Raw genomic sequence first — 22,440 nt, 5'->3', positions numbered from 1 at the left:
AGACCCGTTTTTCCCCAAGAGCTTATCAAGAGAGATTCTGTCTCCAACAAAGTCCATGTAAACAGAGTGATCCTAGTGGTCATTAAACCCTAGCCAGGAGCCAGGCCAAGATCTCATTTAATCCATAAATAGGGATACCATCTTTTTTCTACAGATGAGGAAATGTAGGCTCAGAGAGGTTGAGTGACTTGCCCAGGCCACACAGCCAGTGAGTGGTAAAGTGGGCTGTGAACTAGGACTGCCTGACATGAAAACCCATGCCCTTGGCGCAGGTTGCCTTCTAAAACTCTCTCTATAAGGAGCACCTTCAGGCAAGTGTGCTCCTGATTCCTGGGCCAAGGCACTCATCGTCCTCTTTGAACATCAAATAACATTCCCTCCGCATAGCCAGGGGGACTAACCGTTGGCTTTAATTACAAGTCACTCAGAGCTTCACTCCTTTCTAAAAAGCGCCACCACACCCTCCAAACTGCTGAATGCCATCACCCCTGCGTGGGCAGACAGGAAGAACGTCTTCTGCAACCCATGATCACACACACTGCATCTTGCTGGGAACATGCTGGGCATTTCCCTCCACATCCCCAGCCACTTTGATGGTTTAAGTAGCCAACGGCTGAAATTTAAGAGGAGTAAATTCAGCCTGACCTTGGGAGGAACTTACAAAGATTCAGAACCATGGCAAAACGGGGAGCTCTCAGGGGTGTGCGAGTGAGTGTCCTGTCAGTGACACTGGGCAGCACAAGCCTGACGGTTCCTTGTGGGGATGTCTGGATCAGTGCTGCTCAGGGTGTGCCAGCCACGCACTGGGGCCAGTCTGAGAACTGTTTCCAGGATGCAATGCACACCCTTGGACAAATGTGTAGTGTTGGTAATTCTTTTATTTTTCCTATGTTAATTTGTTCATATATTTATTGAAAAGTTCCTGTTGAATCTAAAAAATTGTCTTTGTATTTTGTGTCTTTTAAACTTTCATTTTCTTATTAACTCCTTATTTTACCAGAGTTTAGGTCTGTGACTAATGGAGAACAAAACAAAACAAAACAAAACTGGTCATTCACCACTGGGAGTTTGGGAAACCGGATGTCAGATTCCAGCCACTGGGGAGTTGGATTTCACCCTCTGTAGTCACTTTCAAGTCTAAAATCCCACGAAGAACTGAAGTTGGGCAGGGAAATTGAAAGTAAAAGTGAGGAATGAAGAAGTTTCTGTGCCACATTTGACGTGAAACTGAAAGTGATCATGTATGTGTCCCTCCTGCTCCCATATGATCTGGCACAACGCCATTCAGTTTTACAGAAGCTGAAGCTCAGTGCAGTAGCCTGGCTTGCCAGAATGCACTCTTTCTTAACGGCTCACATTTCCATCCACAGCCCAGGTCTCTGCCCTCCCAGTTCAATCCCTCACCCCAGTCCCTTATTTTTAAGGCATATAAAGGAAACCAGAGACAGAATCAAGTCAAAGCTGTTTTATTATCATTCACATTATTTCATAGAAAAAGGAATATAGCAAACGGTCAGGGTCAGGGTTGTACATAAAAAATCCAGGTTTGTAGAAGTCGCGTTATTTACATCTGGGAGCAGGGCTGTCCCAGCATCAGGCGCAGCAGCTGCACTTGTCCGACGCCCCTTTGCAGATGCAGCCCTGGGCACACTTGGCACAGCCCACAGGGCAGCAGGAGCAGCAGCCTGGGGGCAGACAGGAGGCGGCAGAGATGAGTACTAGGGACACCGGGAATAAGGATTCCTGCTCTCCCTGATAAGGATCACTGAGGAGGCAACAATTTCCGCGCAATGGGGCATCCCCGGACTGCTTTAATTCCCCTGAGGATGGTGGAGAGGGGACAGGCTGGAGGACAGGGAAAGGGTAGAGGAAAGAGAGGATCCCACTTACTTTTCTTGCAGGAGGTGCATTTGCACTCTTTGCATTTGCAGGAGCCGGCGCAGGTGCAGGAGTCACCTGCAAGGAGAAAAGACAGAGGTGAGAACCGTCCCTGGATACCTGAACAAGGGACGGCGTACTAAGAGCCCGGGGCCGAGTTCCTCAGTCCACAACCGATTCCTGGGAACTTGAGCAAGCCATTAACTCAGATCTCCTTAACGGTAAAAAGGGGGCTCCGAATAACCTAGAATGGAGAGAAAGATACCCCAAAACTCTTTGGGAAGGAGCAACTCCTGTCCTGCAATTGAGTGACCAGAGAAAGAAAGAGGGGTCAGAAATTGCTTCTCTAGCGCTACAGTCTACACTGGGCATCCCCAGCCTCTTACCGGCGGCGCAGGAGCAGTTGGGATCCATGGCGAGCTGAACAGGCGGCTAGAGTCGGGACAGGTTGCACGCGGGTTCGCTGGGACTTGGAGGAGGCGTGGTGGAGTGCAGCGCGGCAAGCAGTGTTTATAACTAGAAAGAGCCGGGACGAGTGCAAAAGCCCCGCCCCGGCCGGGCGCTGCCTGCACACGCCCCGCGCTGAGTCACTTGCGGCTCCAGGCGAAACACCCGGCCGCGCGCACTGGGCCGGGCGCACCCGGCTCTGCACACGGGCCGCGGGCGGTCAGTTCCCTGAAGGCGGCCCACTTGCGCCCCGGGGACGCCTCGGCGCGGAAGGGGCTGGGTGCATCGGCAGGACACAGTGCAGCGGGAGGACACAGTGTACCGGCCGCTGGGTGCCCACGCCGTGCGCCTCCGCCGTGTGCACAGCTCCCCTCCCTCCTGTCCTGTACTCGAACCTGAGCCGTTAGCGCGCGGGTGAAAGCGGGACTTGGGAATGCTGCTTGCATTCCCAAACCGGTTGGAAGTGCAGACAGGTTACAACTCTGTAGCAGCCAAGGCTTAATAATTGTGCAGCATCACAGTAAACCCGTGGGGTGGTATCCGTTGCATGTTGAGTACTTTTAGCGTGTAACAGGGACTGTAGGAAGTGTGTTGTGTGTGAGATGTCACTTAATTCTGTAGCAACCCATAAGATAAGGACTCTCCAGTATTCTCATTGTAGAGAGGAGAAACTGCAGGTCCAGAGAAGTTAACTTGTCCAGGGTCACACAGCCAGTGAGTGGCAGAGCAGGGTGAATGCGACCAGGCCCCAGCAGATGCTAACGGCCCTCTAACATAGAGACACCAAGGAGGAAGAGTAAGGAGAAGAAGCCACAAGCTTGGTCCTCAGGAAGCTCAGGGGCTGGGGGAACAGAGAGGAGGAGACCCCATCCAGCCTGGGAGGAGGTGGGCCATTGCCTTGGGCCTGAGGGTCAGAAGGTGTTTGCCAGGCAGGGAGGGGGAAGGATTTGTGTTCTAGCCTGGGAGGGAGGAACTAGCGGGAACACTGGAATCGCCCTGAGACATTTGGAAGGGAAAAACCCCACAAGAATATTCTTCCCCTGTGGAGGCTGAGGGGAAGAGCCCAGGTGGCGTCCACATTCCTGTCCGGAGAGGCACATCCTGCCTCCCTGCCTGCGCGTGTCTGGCGCTGTGTAAGGGCCTTAGATCGTCAACCTTGGAAGGCCCAAAGTGTGTCATGCTAGGAGTCAGGAAGTGGTTACTGGAAGCTTCCTGGCAGGCTTAGGGAATGCCGATTGCCACAGTGGAAGTTTAGTGAGGTGGTGGGCGGGGGAGGACAGGCTGTCCTTGCAGCCCTTACTGTAAGTTCCTGTGGAAATGTCTTTCTAGCTCAGCCGAATCGTCACTTCCTCTGGGGACCCTGTCCTGACCCCCATGACCGTGGCTGCCTGTGGAAGGTGCTGGTAAACATCCTGTTCTTTCCCCTCCTGGCGCTTTCCGTGCCTGTGGTATGTATAAACTGCGGGGACTCTTGGATTGGTGTCTCTGCCCCTCCTCACCAACCCCTGACCACTGGAAATGCCAAGGGCAGTCATTGTCTGCCTCTGGAATTGTGTCTTCAGCTTCCAGCACCGGGCCAAGTTTGCAGTAGACGCTTAATAAATATTTGTCAAATGAATTCATGGGGGTAATGGCCTGGACTGTTCTTCCCTTCCCAGCCCCCACCTTGTATGAAGGCCGACTACAAAATGAAAGTAAACACCTCTTGACCACCCTGGAACCTGCGTGCTCACTCAAGTAAAAACACCGCACAGAGCAGGGGGGCGAGCTCTCAGATGGACTAAATTTCAGTGGTCACTCGGCCACTCAGTTGCTCAGTGACCTTGGGGCAATTACATGCCTGGACTCTTCTGATCCCTGGTTTACTCATCTGTCAAATGACTGGGTTGTACTAGAATTTATATCCAAACATCCTCTGATTTTAGAGCCAAGATCTTTTGAAATCTCATGATGTCTGGCAGCTCTGTGGATTGAGAGCTCTCTGGGCAGTGGACCAATTTTGTTGTTGTTATTTATGTATGCACAGTATTATATACCAAATCCCTGGTTGCTAATAACTCAGATGGTCACCTATCCACTCAAGGCAAACAATCCAACTCTGTGAAGAAACAGAAGGGCTTATTTTGCCCTCAAAAGCATTGGTTCTAGCCCTAAAGCATTGGTTCTAGCCCTGGGTTTGTGCCAGCCATGTTGGCGGTAAAACTTGCTTGTGGGCCTGAGCTGTCTCTTTTGAATCACTTTGACTCTGAGGGGAGAGAAGGATAGTGACTCAGGGAAGGTGGAGCAGGCCACAGGCCTAGTCTGTTCATCTCCATGCCCCCAGAAGCTTCACTGTGCTTGGGACAGAGGTGAAGAGGGAGGACCCACGTGCACGTTTGCATCCCTGACTTGGCAGAGGATAAGGGAGTGAAACCAAGCGACATTAGGTAAGGAAAAACATCCCCCTGAATATCTGTTGTGAGTCATCAATGTGAAGTGATGACGTGACCCTGGGCTGCATTAAGAGAGGTATGCCATGTAGAATGAGAGAGGTTATGTTTTTCATTCTCCTTTTAGCTGCAGGGGTGGATATATATAGATCTGCTGCCCAGCCATCCACTTGTCCTTCCCCTGTGATGATATCCTTGGTTTTCCTTTGAAGAACTACCCCTCCTTATTACCAGTCCATATGGTTTTGATGGCGTATGTCCCATCTGTGAGCTCCTAGGCCATTCCACCTACCTAGTCACAGTAATTGGCTCTGATTGGGCCACACAGCCACGAACCAAAGAGAATCAGTGATACTTTTGCTGGGAATGCTGGGAGAATGGCAGATAGTCTTTCCATCTGGACTTGAACCTGAGAGAATGTGAAGCTGAGTGAGTTTCTAAAGCTTTTTGGCTCTGTGAGAAGAGCCCAAAAATAAAATAATCACAAAGGAAATGGAGCCTGACAGTATCTTGGAACACCTGGATCCAGCCATGCCTGAAGCCATTATGAGCCAATCATTTCCTTTTTTGCTTAAATTATTCCAGATAGAGTCCTAACTGGCATAGTTGGGCAGAACCCCCCTCTGCCCTGAAGGCTGTGTTCATTGTTGGGCTCCCATTGTCCAGAAGACAGCTGATCACAGGGGTCCTAAGGCCCAAAACCCTCTCATGTGAGCATCAGCTGAGAGAGTTAGGCAGGTTCAATCTGGAAGGGAACAGTTACCTTCAAATATTTGGCAATGGTTGCCCCAGTTATCTGTAGCTATGCAACCAATTACCCACAATTTAGGAGCTTAAAACAACGACCATCTTATTGTCCTTCCTGGATTCATGGGTCAGGAGTTGGAGCAGCGCTCACTTGGACGATTCTTTTGTTTTATTAGCTGAGGTCACTTGGTGCTGTTCGGCTGGTGGATGGGCTGGTCTGGAGAATCTAAGATGGCTTCAGTCACACATCTGGCACTTTGGCAGGGATGGCTGGAGGCTGGGCTCAGCTGGAACTGTTGACCAGAGCTCTACATGTGGCTTCTTCAGCATGGTGGCCTCAGGGCAATTAGGGTCAGGTCATACAGTTGAGAGTTTCAAGAGATGGGAGTGGTAGCTGCAAGTCTCTTAAGCCCTGGACCCTGAAACTAGCACAGGTCGCTTGCACCATATTCTATTGGTCAAGCAGTGACAGAACCTGCCCAGATTCAAGAGGAGGGGAACAAGACCCCCTGTCTTGAAGGGAGGAGTCAACGAATTTCAAGCATGTCTAATCTGCCATAGTAGTCATGGGGAATAATATTGAGCACCTGCTGTAATTCAAGATTTGTGCTAAGAACACTATGAGTTTATCTTAAAGCCTAACATAGCCCTACAAGGCAGGTGCTGTTATCTCCATTTTACAGATGATGCACTGAAGAGTTATGGGACCTGTTCAGGATAACGCAGCTTGTAAGTGGCAGAGCTGGGATTTGAACTCATACCTACATGTTTATACCATGCTGAAAAGAGGAAATTAGGCTTGCTTTCTGTGGTCCTAAGGGCAGAATCAGGATAATCGCAGGGGTGGGGTAAGGTTACAGGAATAAAGGTTGTGTTCTAGGTAGCAGGGTCTTTCCCCTCCTCTCCTCTCCTTCCCTCCCCTCCCATCGCCTTTCTTTTCTTTTCTTTTTTTAAAGACAGGGTCTCAGCTCTGTTGCCAGGCTGGAGTGCAGTGGTGCGATCATGGCTCACTGCAGCCTTGACCTCCTGGGCTTAAGAGATCCTCCCACTTCAGCCCTCCTGAGTAGCAGGGACTAAGGGACTATAGGTGTGTGCCACCACACTTGGCTAATTTTTTGTATTTTTTTTGGTCGAGATGGGGTCTCACTATATTGCCCAGGCTGGCCTCGAGCTCCTGGACTGAAGCAACTCTCCCACTTCAGCCTTCCAAAGTGTTGGAATTACAGGTGTGAGCCACTGCACCCAGCCAGAAAGGCCTTTCTTGGCAATTAGAGCTGATTTTGAGTGGAAGGGACTCCTTAGGAGATAGTTCCCTGTTACCACAGCAGAGGACAGCAGATGCCAGCATTAAATAGGGGGATAGGAAGAGGTTAGTTTCCTTCTTCCCCAGGAGATTCTGTGACTCAGTGGCTCCCATCACAGGTACCATCTATCTGCTCTTAGTTCTTCCTCCTTCAGTGGACACTGCCTTCATTTTGGAGGTGTATTAGTTATCTTGCTGCATTACAAATTACTTAGCAGCTTAAGACAACATACATGAACTATCTCATAGTTTCTGTGGGCAGGAATCAGACAGGCTTAGCTAGGCCCTGTGGCTCAGGATGTCTCCTGGATAGCAATCAAGGTGACAGCCAGGGCTGCAGTCAGCTCAAGTGTCAGCAGGGACAGGATCTGCTTCCAAGCTCCCTCATGTGGTTGTGGACAGAATTTGGTTCCTTGTGGGCTATGGTACTGCGGCTTCCTTCCTTGTCGCATGGGTCCCTCCACAGAGCATCTCACCGCAGAACAGCGAGCCAGTGAGAGGGCCAAAGAGTGGGAACAAGGGTGGGAGCAAGAAAGAAGTCATGGTGTTTTATTTTTTTTTAATTTTATTTATTTATTTATTTATTTATTTGAGATGGAGTTTTGCTCTTGTTGCCCAGGCTGGAGTGCAATGGCACAATCTAGGCTCACCGCAGCCTCCGCCTCCCAGGTTGAAGCAATTCTCCTGCCTTAGCCTCCCAAGTAACTGGGATTTCAGGCGTGCGCCACCACGCCCAGCTAATTTTGTACTGTCATGGTCTTTTATTCATTCATTCTTAGTGAAAGATGATACTAACTTTATTCAAGAGGCATCCAAGGCATGGAATCTCAATCACATGGCCTCCAAATAGTGATATGATAGCGGCCCAGGGCAGGATATAGTCCCCTTCTCTCCCCTGCCATATGGGGCGGGGATGAAGAGGAAATTTTTCATTTTAAAACATCAGGAAAATTAGGCCGGGCGCAGTGGCTCACACCTGTAATCCCAGCACTCTGGGAGGCTGAGGCGGAAAGATCACGTGAGGTCAGGAGTTTGAGACCAGCCTGAGCAACACAGTGAAACCCCCGTCTCCACAAAAGATTTTTAGAAGTTGCTCGAACCCAGGAGGTTGAGGCTGCAGTAAGTTGTGATTGTGTCACTGTTCTCCAGCCTGGGCAGGGAGAACAAGACTCCAGCTCTATTTTTAAAAAATTAAAATAAATAAATAGGCCAGGTGCAGTGGCTCATGCCTCAATCCCAGCACTTTGGGAGGCCAAGGCGGGTGGATCACCTGAGGTCAGGTGTTGGAGACCAGCCTGGCCAACATGTTGAAACCCCATCTCTACTAAAATTAGAAAAATTAGCTGAACGTGGTGGTGGTGCCTGTAATCCTAGATTCTCAGGAGGCTGAGGCAGGAGAATCACTTGAACCCAGGAGGCGGAGGCAAGAGAATCGTTTGAACCCAGGAAGCGGAGGTGCAGTGAGCCGAGATCGCGCCACTGCACTCCAGCCTGGGTGACAGAGCGAGACTCTGCCTCAAAAATAAATAAATAAACATCAGAAAAATCATACCATTGACAACCTATAGTCAACCTAGATGGAGGTTTTCATTCTACAAGATTGTTTCCATATAGTAGAAATCCTCTTTGTGAACCTTCACTTCTCTCAGTACTCTCCATTGTTCCATAAAATAGATATTTCTCCCTTTCCAAATTATTTGGAAAACAACTTCCTCCCTTCTTTTTTTCTTCCAATATTTGAATTAAGAAGTCATCATCTTTTGTAACCTAATCACGGAAGTGATCTCCCATCCCTGTTTCAGTATTCTATTCTTTAGAAGCAAGTCACTAGGTCCAGGCTGTGCTCAAAGGGAGGAGATTACACCAGGGCATGAATACCAGAGTCTGGCATCACTGGGACCATCCTCAAAGCCTGGCTACCACTGGGCAAAGGCGCTGGTATGTATGTGACTTCAGGCTCTTTGCATGTGCTGTTTGCTTTGTCTTGGATGCTCTCCCTAACCCTCTGTCTCCTTCATCTGGTGGGTCTCAGTTTAAAGGCAATTTGCTCAGGAAAGCCTTCCTGGAACCCTAAATAGGCCAAATCCCTCGGATACCAGCAAGCACATCCCTTCTTTGTAGCACTTATTGCAATTACAGTTGCTAGTAAGAAAGAAGCTAACACTTTTCTTTTTATTTATTTTTAATAGAGATAGGGCCTTGCTATGTTGCCCAGGCTGGTCTTGAACTCCTGGCCACAAGCAATGCTCTTTCCTCGGCCTCCCAAAGCACTGGGCTTACAGGTGTGACTCACCACACCCAAACTGCTAACACTTTTCTATATCACACATCCCATGCCAGCTGTTCAATTCTTTGTATATGTGAACTCAATCCTTTCGACGGCCCTATAAGATGGGGACTGTTATTATCCACATTTGACAGAGGGAGAAACCGAGGCTCAGAGAGGTTAAGTAACACTGCCAGTCACTCACTAGGAAAGGGTCACACCAGGCGTTGGAGCTCCAGAGCCTGAGAGCTTGGCCTTCTGTCCCTTAGCCTCTCCCTGCAGCCGGTGCTGTGTGTGGCTTTTTGTTTAATCCTTCTCCCCAGGAGGCTGTGGGCTGTGCCTGCTGCATTCACCGTCGCAGCTCTGGCACCTGGCACTGCGCCCGGCTCATGGTGGGTGCTTAATAATGCAGAGGAATGGAGAGAATCGGATCCTGCCAGGAGCTGGAAGGAGGCTCTGTGAAGGGCGAGGCCTGCCTTGTGGAGAGCCAGCTTGGAAAACCTGCATTCAGAGAGAAGCTAAATTCCTGCTGCATCATCCCTTCCTCACCCATCTGGCCTCAACTTTCCTTCTCTGTCTTACCTGTCCCCAAGCCCTGTGCTTCTGCTGTTGGGTCAGACCCTGCCATGCCACACCCTTCTCCAAACACACACTCCATGTTTTTGCTCCTCTTCTACCATCCCCCAAATGCCCCCTCCTCCAAGGAGTCTTTACTGAGCCCCCAACCTAATGGCATCTCTCCCTTCTTTTTTTTTTTTTTTTTTTTTTTTTTCTTCTGAGACAGGGTCTCACTCTATCACCCAGGCTGGAGTGCAGTGACTCTGTCACAGTTTACTGTGGCGTCAAGCTCCCAGACTCAAGCAATCCTCCTGCCTCAGCCTCCCGGGTAGCTGGACCACAGGCATACCCTAGCATGCTCAGCTAATTTTGAATATTTTTTCGTAGAGACAGAGGTCTTACTATGTTGCTCAGGCTGGTCTCAAAGTCCTGGCGTCAAATGATCCTCCTGCTTTGGCCACCCAAAGTGCCAGGATTACAGGCATGAGCCACTGCACCTGACCATCTCTCCCTTCTTAAAGCCCCCAGAGATTTTGGGTTTCACCTCCCCTCCCTCCCTGAGCCACAGTCTTCCCATCTATCAAATGAGCACAGCCTACGTGCCTTGGCCTGGACTTTTCTTCCAGCTCTAAAGCATCCAGGATTCCACTCAGGTTGTTCTTGCAACGGTCTTATCCTCCCCATCAGTCTGTGAGCTCCCCGAAAGGCAGAGACTGTTTCTTTTCATGTATCCCCAGTGACCAGCAGAGGGCATGGTGACTTTTGGGCATCCATAAATATTTTTGTGATGAAACGGTGTGGAGGGCTGGGTTGAGATGCAGACTCAGTGGATATGTACGTCTCCTGTGCGTGCCCAATCCCATGCAAAGTCAGAAAAGGTCATTCGTTAAAAGGCTGAATGGCAGAAGTTAAAGAAGAACCCAACCAGGAAAAGAACAAAGTTGGAGGACTCACACTATCCAATTCCAAAAGTTACAATAAGCCACAGTAATCAGGGCTGTGTGGTATTGGTACAAGGACAGGCATAGATCGATGGAACAGAATCGAAAGTCTAAAAGGAAATCACATGTATGGTCAATTGAATTTTGACAAAGATCTCCAAACGATTCAATAGAGAAAGGGTAGATGTTTAAACTAATGATACTGAGACAACTGAATATCCACATGCAAAAAAAAAAAAAAAGAAATTAGATTTTTACCTCACATTATACATGAAAATTAACTCAAAATGGATCATAGACTTAAATTTAAGTGCTAAAACTATAGAACATAGAACACCTAGAAGAAAGCATACGAGAAATCTTTATGCCCTTAGGTTAAACAAAGAGGTCTTAGATATGATACCATAATCACAATTTATCAAGAAAAAAATTGATGAATTGGACTTTCTTAAAATTAAAAAGTTTTGTGCTTCAAAGACATCATTAATAAAATCAGAAGACAGTCCCAGAAGACTGGGAGAAAACATTTACAAAGCATATATCTGATTAAGGACTGGTATCCAGAATATATAAAGAACTCTTATAATTCAATAATACAAACAATGGAATTTTAAAAAGGGCAAGGCCTGTAATCCAAACACTTTGGGAGGTTGAGGTGGGTGGATCACTTGAGGTCAGGAGTTCGAGACCAGCCTGGCCAACAGGGCAAAACCCCGTCTTTACTAAAAATACAAAAATTAGCCAGGTGTGGTGGTACACGCCTGTAATCCTAGCTATTCAGGAGGCTGAGGCAAGAGAATCGCTTGAACCCGGGAGGCAGAGGGTGCAGTGAGCCAAGATCGTGGCACTGCACTCAAGCCTGAGGAACAGCAAGACTCTGTCTCAAATAATAATAATAATAATAATAAAATAAAAATAAAAAATAAAAATAAACTGGCAAAAATGCATACTCAAAATAATCGAAAGCAGGGACTCAAACAGATATTTGTATAACAATATTCATAGCAGCATTACACATGGTAGCCAAAAAATGGAAACAGCCTGAATGTCCATTGATGAATGAATGGATAAACAAAATATGGTATAGACATGCAATGGAAAATTTATTCAGCCTTAAGAGAGAATGAAATTTTAACATATCTTACAACATAGATGAACCTTAAAAATGTTATGATGGCTGGGTGCGGTGGCTCACACCTGTAATCCCAGCACTTTGGGGGGCCGAGGTGGGCAGATCACGAGGTCAGGAGTTCAAGACCAACCTGGCCAATATGGTGAAACCCTGTCTCTACTAAAAATACAAAAATTGGCCAGGCGTGGTGACGCACACCTGTAGTCCCAGCTACTCGGGAGGCTGAGGCAGGAGAATTGCTTGAACCCGGGAGGCGGAGGTTGCAGTGAGCCAAGATCATGCCATTGCACTCCAGCCTGGGCAACAGAGGGAGACTCCATCTCAAAAAAAAAAAAATTATGCTAAATGAAATAAGCCAGACACAAAAGGACAAACACTGTATGATCCCAGCTTATATGAAGAAAGTAGCATAGTCAAATCCACAAAGACAGACAGTAAAATGGTGGCCCCAGGGCTGGGCGGTGGGGGATGGGGGGGGTGGCATGGAGTTAGTATTTTATGGATAGAGTTTCAGTTTGGCAAGATGGAAAAGTTCTGGAGTTGGATGATGGTGACGGTTCACAACAATGTAAATGTACTTAAAGCCACTGCACTGTACACTTAAAAATGGTACATTTTATGTTGTGTATATTTTACCACAATAAAAGAGGAAAAAATGGGCAAAATCTTCTAATAGACATGTCACCAAAGAAAATACATGAATGGCTAATAAGCACATGAAAAGATGCTTAACATCATGAGTCACTAGGGAAATGCAAATTAAAACCACAATGAGGCCGGGCGTGGTTGCTCACGCCTGTAATCCCAGCACTTTGGGAGGCCAAGGTGGGCAGATCACAAGGTTAAGAGATCGAGACCATCCCGGCAAAACTAAAACAAAACAAAAATTAGCTGGGCGTGGTGGCACACGCCTGTAATCCCAGCTACTCGGGAGGCTCAGGCAGGAGAATCACTTGAACCTGGGAGGCGGCGGTTGCAGTGAGCCAAGATCGTGCCACTGCACTCCAGCCTGGCGACAGAATGAGACCCTGACTCAAAAAAAAAAAAAAAACCAAAAAAACCAAAAAAACCCCACCACAGTGAGATACTACTTTATACCTGCTAGAATGGCTATCATAAAAAAGATAGATAACAAAAAGTGTTGGTGAGAATGTGCAGAAATTGAAATGCTTATGCATTGCTGGTGGAAATGTTAAGTGGTTTAACCACTTTAGTACCATATGACCCAGTAATTCTACTCCTAGATATCAACCCAAGAGAAATAAAAATATATGGCAAAGCAGAGCGCAGTGGCATGCACCTGTAGTCCCAGCTACTCAGAAGGCTGAAGTAGGAAGATCAATTGAACCCAGGAGTTCAAGGCCAGCCTTGGCAACATAGCAAGACCCCCATCTCTAAAATATACATATATGTATATATCCACACAAAGACTCATGCACAAATGTTTACAGCCATTTATAAACATAGCTATCATCCAAAATAGCAAAAAATGACAGCAACTCAAAAGTCCATCAATTGGTGAATGGATAAACAAAATACAATATCTAAACACTACTCAGTAATGTAAAGGAAGAACAAATTAGTAGACATACAACAAAGTGGAATGAATCTCAAAAATATTATGTTAAGTGAAAGAAGCCAAATGCAAAAGACTACATATTGTATGATTCCATTTATATAAAATGTCTAGAAAAGGCAAACCTATAGAAACAGAAGGCAAGTCAGTGGTTGCCTAGGGGTGGGGTAGGAGCAGGGATTAACTACAAATAGGCACAAGGGAACTTTTGGATGATGGAAATGTTCTAAAACTGGACTGTGGAGTTGGTTTCACCACTCTAAAAATTTGCTAGTATCATTGGATTGTACCCTTACAATGGGTGAATTTTATGACATGTAAACTGTACATTGATAAGGGTGTTAAAAAATGAAAGAATACCACAAGGAGGCCAGAGACTTTGAAAACTTTCTGAAAAATGAAAAGCAGATGGAAGACAATCAGTGACCAAAATATATAAAGAGCTTCTACAAATGAATAAGAAAATGACAAATAACTGAATGTAGAAAGAACAAAGAACGTGAAACAGCAGTGCACAGAAAATGACAACTAATAAACCAGTGGGAAAATGCTGAACCTCACTGCTAAAAGAAAAGATGCAATTTAGAACCTAGGATGTCATTTTTCACCCACCAGGTCGACAAAATGTAAGGTTAATACCTAGGTCTGATGGAGGGATAAAGCACTGAAAATTCTCAGACACTGCAGGTGGAATGCAAATTGGAACAGCCTCAGTGGAGGGCTGTCTGGCAGGATATGTGAAAAGTAATAAGGGCTATTTCCTGTGCTCCAGTGATTACACATCTCAGCTTATAACTCAGAGAAACTCACTGGCACAGGTGCACAGTCTGCATATTGAAAAAAGTGGAAGCCACCTAAATGTCCATCCATGAGTCTGTAAGACAGTTGCAAAATGAACTATGATATAACCATTCCATGATGTTTTCTGTAGCAGTTATTAGATCTTTATCTCTTAACATGGAAAAATTGTCAAGACATTTTCTTTTTCTTTCTCTCTCTCTTTTTTTTTTTTTTTTTTTTTTGAGACAGGGTTGTGCTATGTTGCCCAAGCTGGAGTGCAGTGGCATGATCATAGCTCACTGCTCCTTCAAACTCCCAGGCTCAAGTGTTCCTCCCACTTCAGCCTCCCAAGTAGCTAGGACTACAGGTGTGTGCCACCATGCCTGGCTCATTTTCTATTTTTTTGGAAAGACGGGGTCCCACTTCTCACTATGTTGCCCAGGCTGGTCTTGAACTCCTAGGCTCAGGTGGTTCTCCCACCTTGTCTTCTCAAAGTGCTGGGGTTATAGGCGTGAGCCACCATGCCTGGCCAAGACATATTGTTGAGTGAAAAAAAGGTAAGTGGTACTATTCACTTGCATACTTAAAAATTAGTCAAACAGAAGTGAAACATTAATACGTGTAAAGCTAAAGATTCTCCCCCTTGATTCTCCTGGAAAATCCCATTCCCTTTCTATACATTTGTATTCATATATACACAAATGTGGAGTTTTTATTTCTCTTTTTACATAATTGGCGTTATACTATATGTATTGTTTAGCATTATATGATACACTCTGTTCTACGGCTTCTTCTTTTTTTTTTTTCTTTCACTTAATGGTAAGTTGTGGAGGTGTTTCCACTGCATTATCCAAGCGTTACCTCATTCTTTCTATTAGATGTTCATTATGATCTTTTTTTTTTTTTTTTTTGAGACAGGCTCTTCCCCAGTCTGGAGTACAGTGGGGTGTTCTTGGCTCACTGAAACCTCTACCTCCTGGGTTTAAGCAATTCTCCTGCCTCAGCCACGTGAGTAGTTGGGATTACAGGCATGTACCACCACCTGGCTAATTTTTGTATTTTTAGTAGAGGTGGGGATTCGCCATATTGGTCAGGTTGGTCTCAAACTCCTGGCCTCACGTCATCTGCTTGCCTCGGCCTCCCAAAGTGCTGGGATTACAGGCGCGAGCCACCGCACCTGGCCCATTATGATCATTTTTAAAAACTACTTCTCTACTAAAGGGTATTTAGCTTGTTTTGAGACTTCTGCTGATACAGATGATAATACAGTCCTGGGTGAAGGTATATACTTGTTAAATTTCAGTAACTACTGTTAAGTAGGTATATCCCCAAAGCGGCTGTACCTATTTACACTCCAGCAGAGGATGGAGGTATGTAACCAGTCCCCCACCCCTCACTATTAATAAAAAATAACAACCTTTTATGATTTTGCCAAGTGAATGACAAAATGTTATTTTAGTTTCTATTTCCTTGATAGAATGAAGTAAAACATTGATTCTATTTCATTTCATTTGTTCTTTAGCCTTTGGAGTTTATTTTTCCATGAATTCCTTAGTTATATCCTTTGCCTAATTTGTTTTTTTCTTTTTTTGAGATGGAGTCTCGCTCTGTGGCCCGGGCTGGAGTGCAATGGCGCGATCTTGGTTCACAGTAACTTCCGCCTCCTGGGTTCAAGTGATTCTCCTGTCTCAGCTTCCCAAGTAGCTGGGATTACAGGCACCCGCCACCACACCTGGCTAATTTTTGTATTTTTGGTAGAGACGGGGCTTTGCCATGTTGGCTCAAACTCCTGACCTCAGGTGATCCATCCACCTTGGCCTCCCAAAGTGCTGGGATTACAGGCGTGAGCCACTGCACCCGGCCTTTTGCCTAATTTTTAAATTGTCGTCTGTTTCTTATCTATTAATAGAAACTATTTATATATTGTAGATAATGATCTTTTGTCAAACGTGTGTGTGTATGTGTACAAAAGATCAATATGTACGTAGACAGTAGTACCCCTTATCCACAGGGGATACTTTCAAGATCCCCAGTGGGTGCCAAAGCTGTGGATGGTACCGAACCCTATATATACTATGTTTTTTCCTATGTGTACATATGTATGATAAAGTTTAATTTATACATTAGGCACAATAAGCGATGAACAAATAATAGAACAATTATAACAACATACTGTAATAAAAGTTCTTTGAATGTGATCTCCCTCTCTCATCTCATAACATCTTATTGTGTGTAATATTTTTGGACTGCAGTTGATTGTAGGTAACTGGAAAGTGAAACTGTGGATAAGCGGGGACTACTATATACACACACTATATGAGTCAGCTCAGGCTGCTATAACAAAATACTGTAGACTGGACAGCTTAAACAACAGATTTATATTTTCACAGTTCTGGAGGCTGGAAGTCCACGATCAAGGTGCCAGCATGGTCAGTTTCTTGTCCTGGCTCATAGGCTGCCCCCATCTTGCCATCTTCACAAAGAAGAGGTGTACTCACGTGACCTCTTCTTTGTGCACAAGAGGAGAGAGTGAGCAAGTGAACTCTTGGTGACTCCTCTACAAGGACACTAACCCTATAGTTGGAGGGCCCAACCCCTGTAACTTCATTTAACCTAAATTACCTCATTATAAACCCTGTCTCCAAATACAGTCACATTGGGGCTTTTGGCTTCATCATGAATTTTATTGAGGGGACACAATTAAATCCACAGCACACAGTATATTAATAGAAACTATTGTCCTTCGTCATTTAGCTTTGTTTGTTGTTTAAAATTGTAAAATACGATGACATAAAATTTGCCATCTTAAAGATTTTTAAGTGTGCAGTTCAGTAATGACAAGTATATTCAGATTGTCTGCGACCCATCTCCAGAACCCTTTTCATCTTGCAAAACTGAAACTCTATACTAATTAAACAACTCTCAATTCCCACCTTGTATTAGTTTGTTTTCACACTGCTATAAAGATACTACCTGAGACTGGGTAATTTGTAAAGAAAAAAGATTTAATTGACTCACAGTTCCGCATGGCTGGGTAGGCCTCAGGAAACTTACAATCATGGTAGAAGGCAAAGGGGAGGCAAGCACCTTCTTCACAGGGTGGCAGGAGAGAGAGAGAACAGAGGGGGAACTGCCGAACTCTTCCAAAACCATCAGCTATCATGAGAACAGCATGAGGGAGACCATCCCCATGATCCAATCACTTCCCACCAGGTCCCTCCCCTGATTACAATATGAGATGAGATTTGGGTGGGGACACAGAGCCAAACCATATCATCCCTCCCTCCAGCCCCTGGCAACATCCATCCTACACTTACAACTGTCTCTGTGTAGATAGACTATAACGGCTCTAGGTGTCTCATACGCATGGAATCACACAGAATTTGTCTTTGGGTGATGGGCTTGTTTCACTCAGCATAATGTCCTCAAGATTCATTCATGTTGTAGCATATGTCAAATTTCCTTGCTTTTTAAGGTTGAATAATATTCCTTTGTATGTATATAACACACTTTGTTTATCTGTTCATCTGTCAATGGACACTTGGGTTGCTTCCCCTTTTTGGTGATTATAAATAATCCTATGAACATGTGTATAAGAATACCACTTCAAGACTCTGCTTCCAATTCTTTGCCGTATACCTAGAAGTGGAATTGCTGGATCATATGGAATTCTATTTTTAACTTTGGGAACTATAGTTTTCCACAGCACTGCACCATTTTACATTCCTACCAGCAAGGAACAAGGGTTCCAATGTCTCTACATTCTGGCCAACACTTTTTATTTTGTTTTTCCGATACTAGCCATCTTAGTGTATATGAGGTGATTTTGCTTCTTTTTTTATGCTTTTTGTAACACGAGGCAAGCCAGAAGCAAGAAAACAATGCGTGCTTAAGTTTAGGGGGCTACCCTATAGTTAGACAGCCTGTGTTCAAATCCTGGCTATACCATACCACTCTAGCTGTGTGTCCTCATGCAAATTTCCCCAACCCCTACTGCCCCATCTGTAAAATGAAGTTAAAAATCATACTGATAGCCTTGGCAACCTAGCAAAACCCAGCCTCTACCAAAAAAAAAAAAAAAAAAATTAGCTGGGAGTGGTGGGATGCACCTATAGTCCCAGCTACTCGGGAGGCTGAGGTGGGAGGATTGTTTGAGCCCTGGAGGTCCACACTGCCCTGATGGCACCACTGCACTCCAGCCTGAGAAAAAGAAAAAAAGCCTGCCTCTAATCCCAGCACTTTGGGAGGCCAAGGCAGGTGGATCACTTGAGCTGAAGAGTTCGAGACCAGCCTGGGCAACATGGTGAAACCCCATCTCTACAAAAAGTAGCCAGACATGTAAATTGTTCCAACACCTTTCACTGAGTAGTGTGTACTTTCCCACTGGTTTGATCATCTCTTACTTCCAGCAACACAGAGGTTTGTTTTTGAACTGTCTTCAGTCCAACTGATCTCTTCCTGACCCTCCACCATTTTCCAGAGCTTTGGGAACGAGTGGAGCTACCAGGTTGGCGCGAGCTCCCTTTGTTGTTCCTTTTCAAAGCTGGCTTGACTTTCCTTGCATTCTCCTTTTCTAAACTCAGCCTGTTAGGCCATATATGTATGTACGTATGTGTATGTATATATATATATATATATATATATATATATATATATATATATATATATATATCCTGGTGAGCTTTTGAATTAACTGTCAGCGAAAAACTAACTTGGAGGAAAAGTGATGTGTTCACAGCATTGTATCCTCTTATTGGGAAACTTTTGTTTCCCAGAATTCATTTCTCCCTTCTTAGCTCACCTAGGTAAACCTGAGTGTTCTCTTTCACCAAGGACTGGATCACAACCACTGTGGATAAAAGCTCTTATTACCCTACTTCCTCTTGAAGACAGGAGGGGCTGGAGACAAACTGCCAAATGAGAAGATGTGAAAGGGAACTGAACAACGTGCTTTGGGGAAACAGGCTATTCAGGGTGGTGACCTCGGGAATGCAGCTGACAGTCAGCCAAGACAAGCCCCTGGGCCTCCTGGACTCTCCTCTAATAACTCTGAAAACAGGCAGCTTTGCAGGAGCAACTAGAAAATCCCCAAATTCACAGGCCCTACAGGCTAGGGGCTGGCCTTAACTCCCCCTAACTCTATCCTACAGATGAGGAAGGTGAGGTTAGGAGGTTGGAGAGGGACAAACCTAGATGAGCCTGGTCTCTCCTGTTTCCCAGACTTGAACTTGACTTAGCAGGAGGGTGGGGTGCCATCTGAAGGTGGGGGAGAATGCACTCTGTCCCCTGGGCTCCACCCCAGCCCCAAACAGACCAGTGGCCAAGTCTCAGTGTTTCTTTTTCTTTTTTTTTTTTTTTGAGACAGAGTCCTGCTCTGTCGCCCAGGCTAGTGTGCAGTGCCGTGACCTCAGCTCACTGCAACCTCCACCTCCTGGGTTCAAGCAATTCTCCTGCCTCAACCTCCCGAGTAGCTGGGATTACAGGCACATGCAATCATTCCCGGCTAATTTTTTTATTTGTAGTAGAGATGGGGTTTCACCATGTTGGCCAGGCTGGTCTTGAACTCCTGACCTCAGGTGATCCACCTGCCTCGGCCTCCCAAAGTGCTGGGACTACAGGCGTGAGCCACTGCACCCAGCCAGGGTTTCACTCTTAACTGTGTGGCTCCCTTGGAATAGGCTCCCCCACTGCTCCACATCCTTCCCCCCTTTAAGAAGAGACCAGTCCTTGGCTCATGCTGTTCATGGGATTTATTGTCATTCCCCCAAGGTCAGCAGGGGAAGGGGACACCAGCCACACCTCACCACAGGCATAGGTGGCACTGAGCCACCTGGCACTATCTCCACGTGCTCCACACGGAGGGGTGCCTTCTCACTGGCAGCAGCTGCACTTCTCTGCCTCTGCCTCAGCCGCCTCTCCGCCTTTGCACACACAGTCCTTGGCACACTTCTCACACTCCGCAGGGCAGCAGGAGCAGCAGCCTGCAGATAAAATGGAAGATGACCAGTCTCTGATGCACACTCCCCCAATTCGTCCCCATCAAAGGGGAGGGAAGGGTGCTGGGTGGGGAGTCATCCTGGTTCATTCAGCCAGGGCTGGTCGCAGCCCCCTTCTTAGTCTCACACCTGCTTTGACTCAGCATCTATGTCGCGGCAGTGGCATCCTGCACCACCATAGGAGTGAGGTACCCAGGAAATAGACCAGAGCCCCTTGGGTGGATGCCAGGAAGTCCTGGGGGCTGGTGGGCTTAAGCTCAGGTTAGGTGGGTACTAGGCCTTAAGGAGAAAGCATCACAGGGTAAACGACCTTGAAAGGGGCCTCAAAGGATAAACTTGGGAGGGGCAGATATGGTGCAGATGTAAGGGGCCCAGGAAAGCCGTGGGGAGGCGGTGGGGACCTGTGCCTGGTTTTATACCTAGGGAAGAAGGGAGCCTTCCTCCCACCTCTTACTCCCTATGCATATTACACTGCCGTGAGCTGGGGAGATTTTGAGATCAAACTGAGAGGATCCGTAAGGCCCGAGAGAGGCCAACGGACCGGAACTCCAGAGCTGAGCCCCAGCCTCACTAATGGCTTCCCCAGGTTTTGGGGAGTTTTTGAGGGGTGGGGCGGGAAAGGTTGGACCAGTGTGGCAGTCCTCAATCCCAGCTGCCATTGGAGTCTTCTGGGGATTTACAAAAACCTCTCGTCCCACGCCTAGGCCATCAATTCCTGGGTGTGGGGCAGGGGCATCTGTATTTTAATGTCTGCCCGGGTGGTTCTATTCCAGCAAGAGTCAGAAACCACGGGATCGGGGCCTGGCTGTCTCTCCACATCCTGCGTGGTGAGACACCGACTCCGCAGAGCAGAGGGGGCGGCGGCAGAGGGGAGGGGTCCCCGCACTCACTCTTCTTGCAGGAGGTGCATTTGCATCCCTCGCACTTGCAGGAGTCCGCGCAGGTGCAGGAGCCACCTAGAGAGGGCGACGCCACAGGAAGGGTTAATGTGGACGAACTCGGGTCCCCACGCCTGTCACGAGGAGATGGGGTGCCAAGTCTCCCTGTTCTCCGCGACACAGGCATGCCCGCCCTTCACGAGGTGAAGAATAGGGAATCAGGAGCCCTTCCCCCAAGTGTCCTTGAGCGAAGGCGCAGGGCGTGGGTTTCTTTGCAGGTACAAGGGCGCGCAGTGCCGCAGGATGGGAGCGGGGGCGGGGGCTCACCAGAAGGGCAGGGGCAGGTCTCAGGGTCCATGTCGAGGCGAGCAGCAGCTGGAGGCGGTGAACGGGCTTCTCCAAGCAACTGGACGCGCGGCTTGGCTAGTGGCAGCAGGTGGCGATGCTTTTATAGCCTCGGGCGGGGGCGCGCATGCCAAGCCCGCTGGGCGCCCGCCCCTGCGCACCGCGCCCGCTCTTTCCGTTTGTGCGCTTGGGCCCCGGCGCACGCACTGCATCTGTCGCCCGCCCCGCATCTGTCGCCCGCCCCTGCCGTGTGTGTGCACTGCCGGGGCCCGCTCGCCCACGCCCGCGCGTGCGCCCCCACTCCCACCCCGCATCCTCGTGCACGACCCATTCGCCGCCGCTATGCGCGCACTGCCAGCCCACTCCCCGCGTGGGTCCCGCAGGGGACGTGCTCGCCGCAGCACCCGCCACTGCGTGGAAGCGCGCACGTACCATCTCCGAAAGTGGAGAAAAAGGCGCTTTGCGTATTTCCCAGCTCTTCCCCGCCTCTCTTCCCCTTCATTCTAGAATTCTCCAGGACGCCAGATCTGTTCAGACGGGTTGCTGAGCTGGGGGCAGAAAGAACCTGCTCACGTTGAGCCCAACACTGACTCTTGCGCCCTGGCGAGGGGCGTGTTCCATTTCCCCGCTGTCCTGCCTGGCATCTTCAGATCCTTGACTCCTAACCCTCCATTATACAGATAAGAAAAAGTGAGGCCAGAGAAGCAGAAATGTGCCTGGGTCCCAGAATAAGCCTGAGGCCGAGCCAGGCCTAGAACTCAGAACTCAGGTATCTAGAGGGATTGTCAGTGGGGGGCATGTTAAACTCGAGGCAGGTCGGTGAGATTTTTCTATTTATAAAAAGGAGGCCGGACGTGGTGGCTCACCCCTGTAATCCCAACACTCTGGGAGGCCGAGGCCGGCGGATCACCTGAGGTCGGGAGTTCGAGACCAGCCTGACCAACATGGAGAAACCCCATCTCTACTAAAGATACAAAATTAGCCGCGCATGGTAGCAGGTGCCTGTAATCCCAGCTACTCAGGAGGCTGAGGCAGGAGAATCACCTGACCCTGGGAGGCGGAGGTTGCAGTGAGCCCAGATCGCACCACTGCACTTCAGCCTGGGCAACAAGAGGGAAACTCCATCTCAAAAAAAAAAAAAAAATTATCTGGATGTGGTGGCAT

At 47.6% G+C, this 22,440-nt stretch overlaps 2 protein-coding genes across 2 annotated transcripts; both read right to left on the bottom strand.

The window, feature by feature from the left end:
- Positions 1–1,450: 1,450 nt before the first annotated feature.
- Positions 1,451–2,361, bottom strand: MT2A (metallothionein 2A). Its single transcript, NM_001252594.1, is given in 3 exon segments — positions 1,451–1,685; positions 1,891–1,956; positions 2,265–2,361. Coding segments are annotated over 3 exon segments (186 nt in total). The 5' UTR covers positions 2,293–2,361; the 3' UTR covers positions 1,451–1,593.
- Positions 2,362–19,792: 17,431 nt separating this feature from the next.
- On the bottom strand, positions 19,793–21,484 carry MT3 (metallothionein 3). Its single transcript, XM_001139417.6, has 3 exons — positions 21,259–21,484; positions 20,944–21,009; positions 19,793–20,038 (listed from the first exon to the last, which is right to left on the bottom strand). The coding sequence occupies exons 1-3, from the start codon at positions 21,287–21,289 to the stop codon at positions 19,929–19,931; spliced, it is 207 nt and encodes a 68-aa protein (XP_001139417.1). The 5' UTR covers positions 21,290–21,484; the 3' UTR covers positions 19,793–19,928.
- Positions 21,485–22,440: the final 956 nt, after the last annotated feature.

This window comes from Pan troglodytes, chromosome 18 (assembly GCF_028858775.2).
Source record: "Pan troglodytes isolate AG18354 chromosome 18, NHGRI_mPanTro3-v2.0_pri, whole genome shotgun sequence".
Taxonomy (NCBI): domain Eukaryota; kingdom Metazoa; phylum Chordata; class Mammalia; order Primates; family Hominidae; genus Pan; species Pan troglodytes.
The sequence above is the reverse complement of the archived record's forward strand: the minus strand, read 5'-3'. Positions and strand labels throughout refer to the sequence as shown.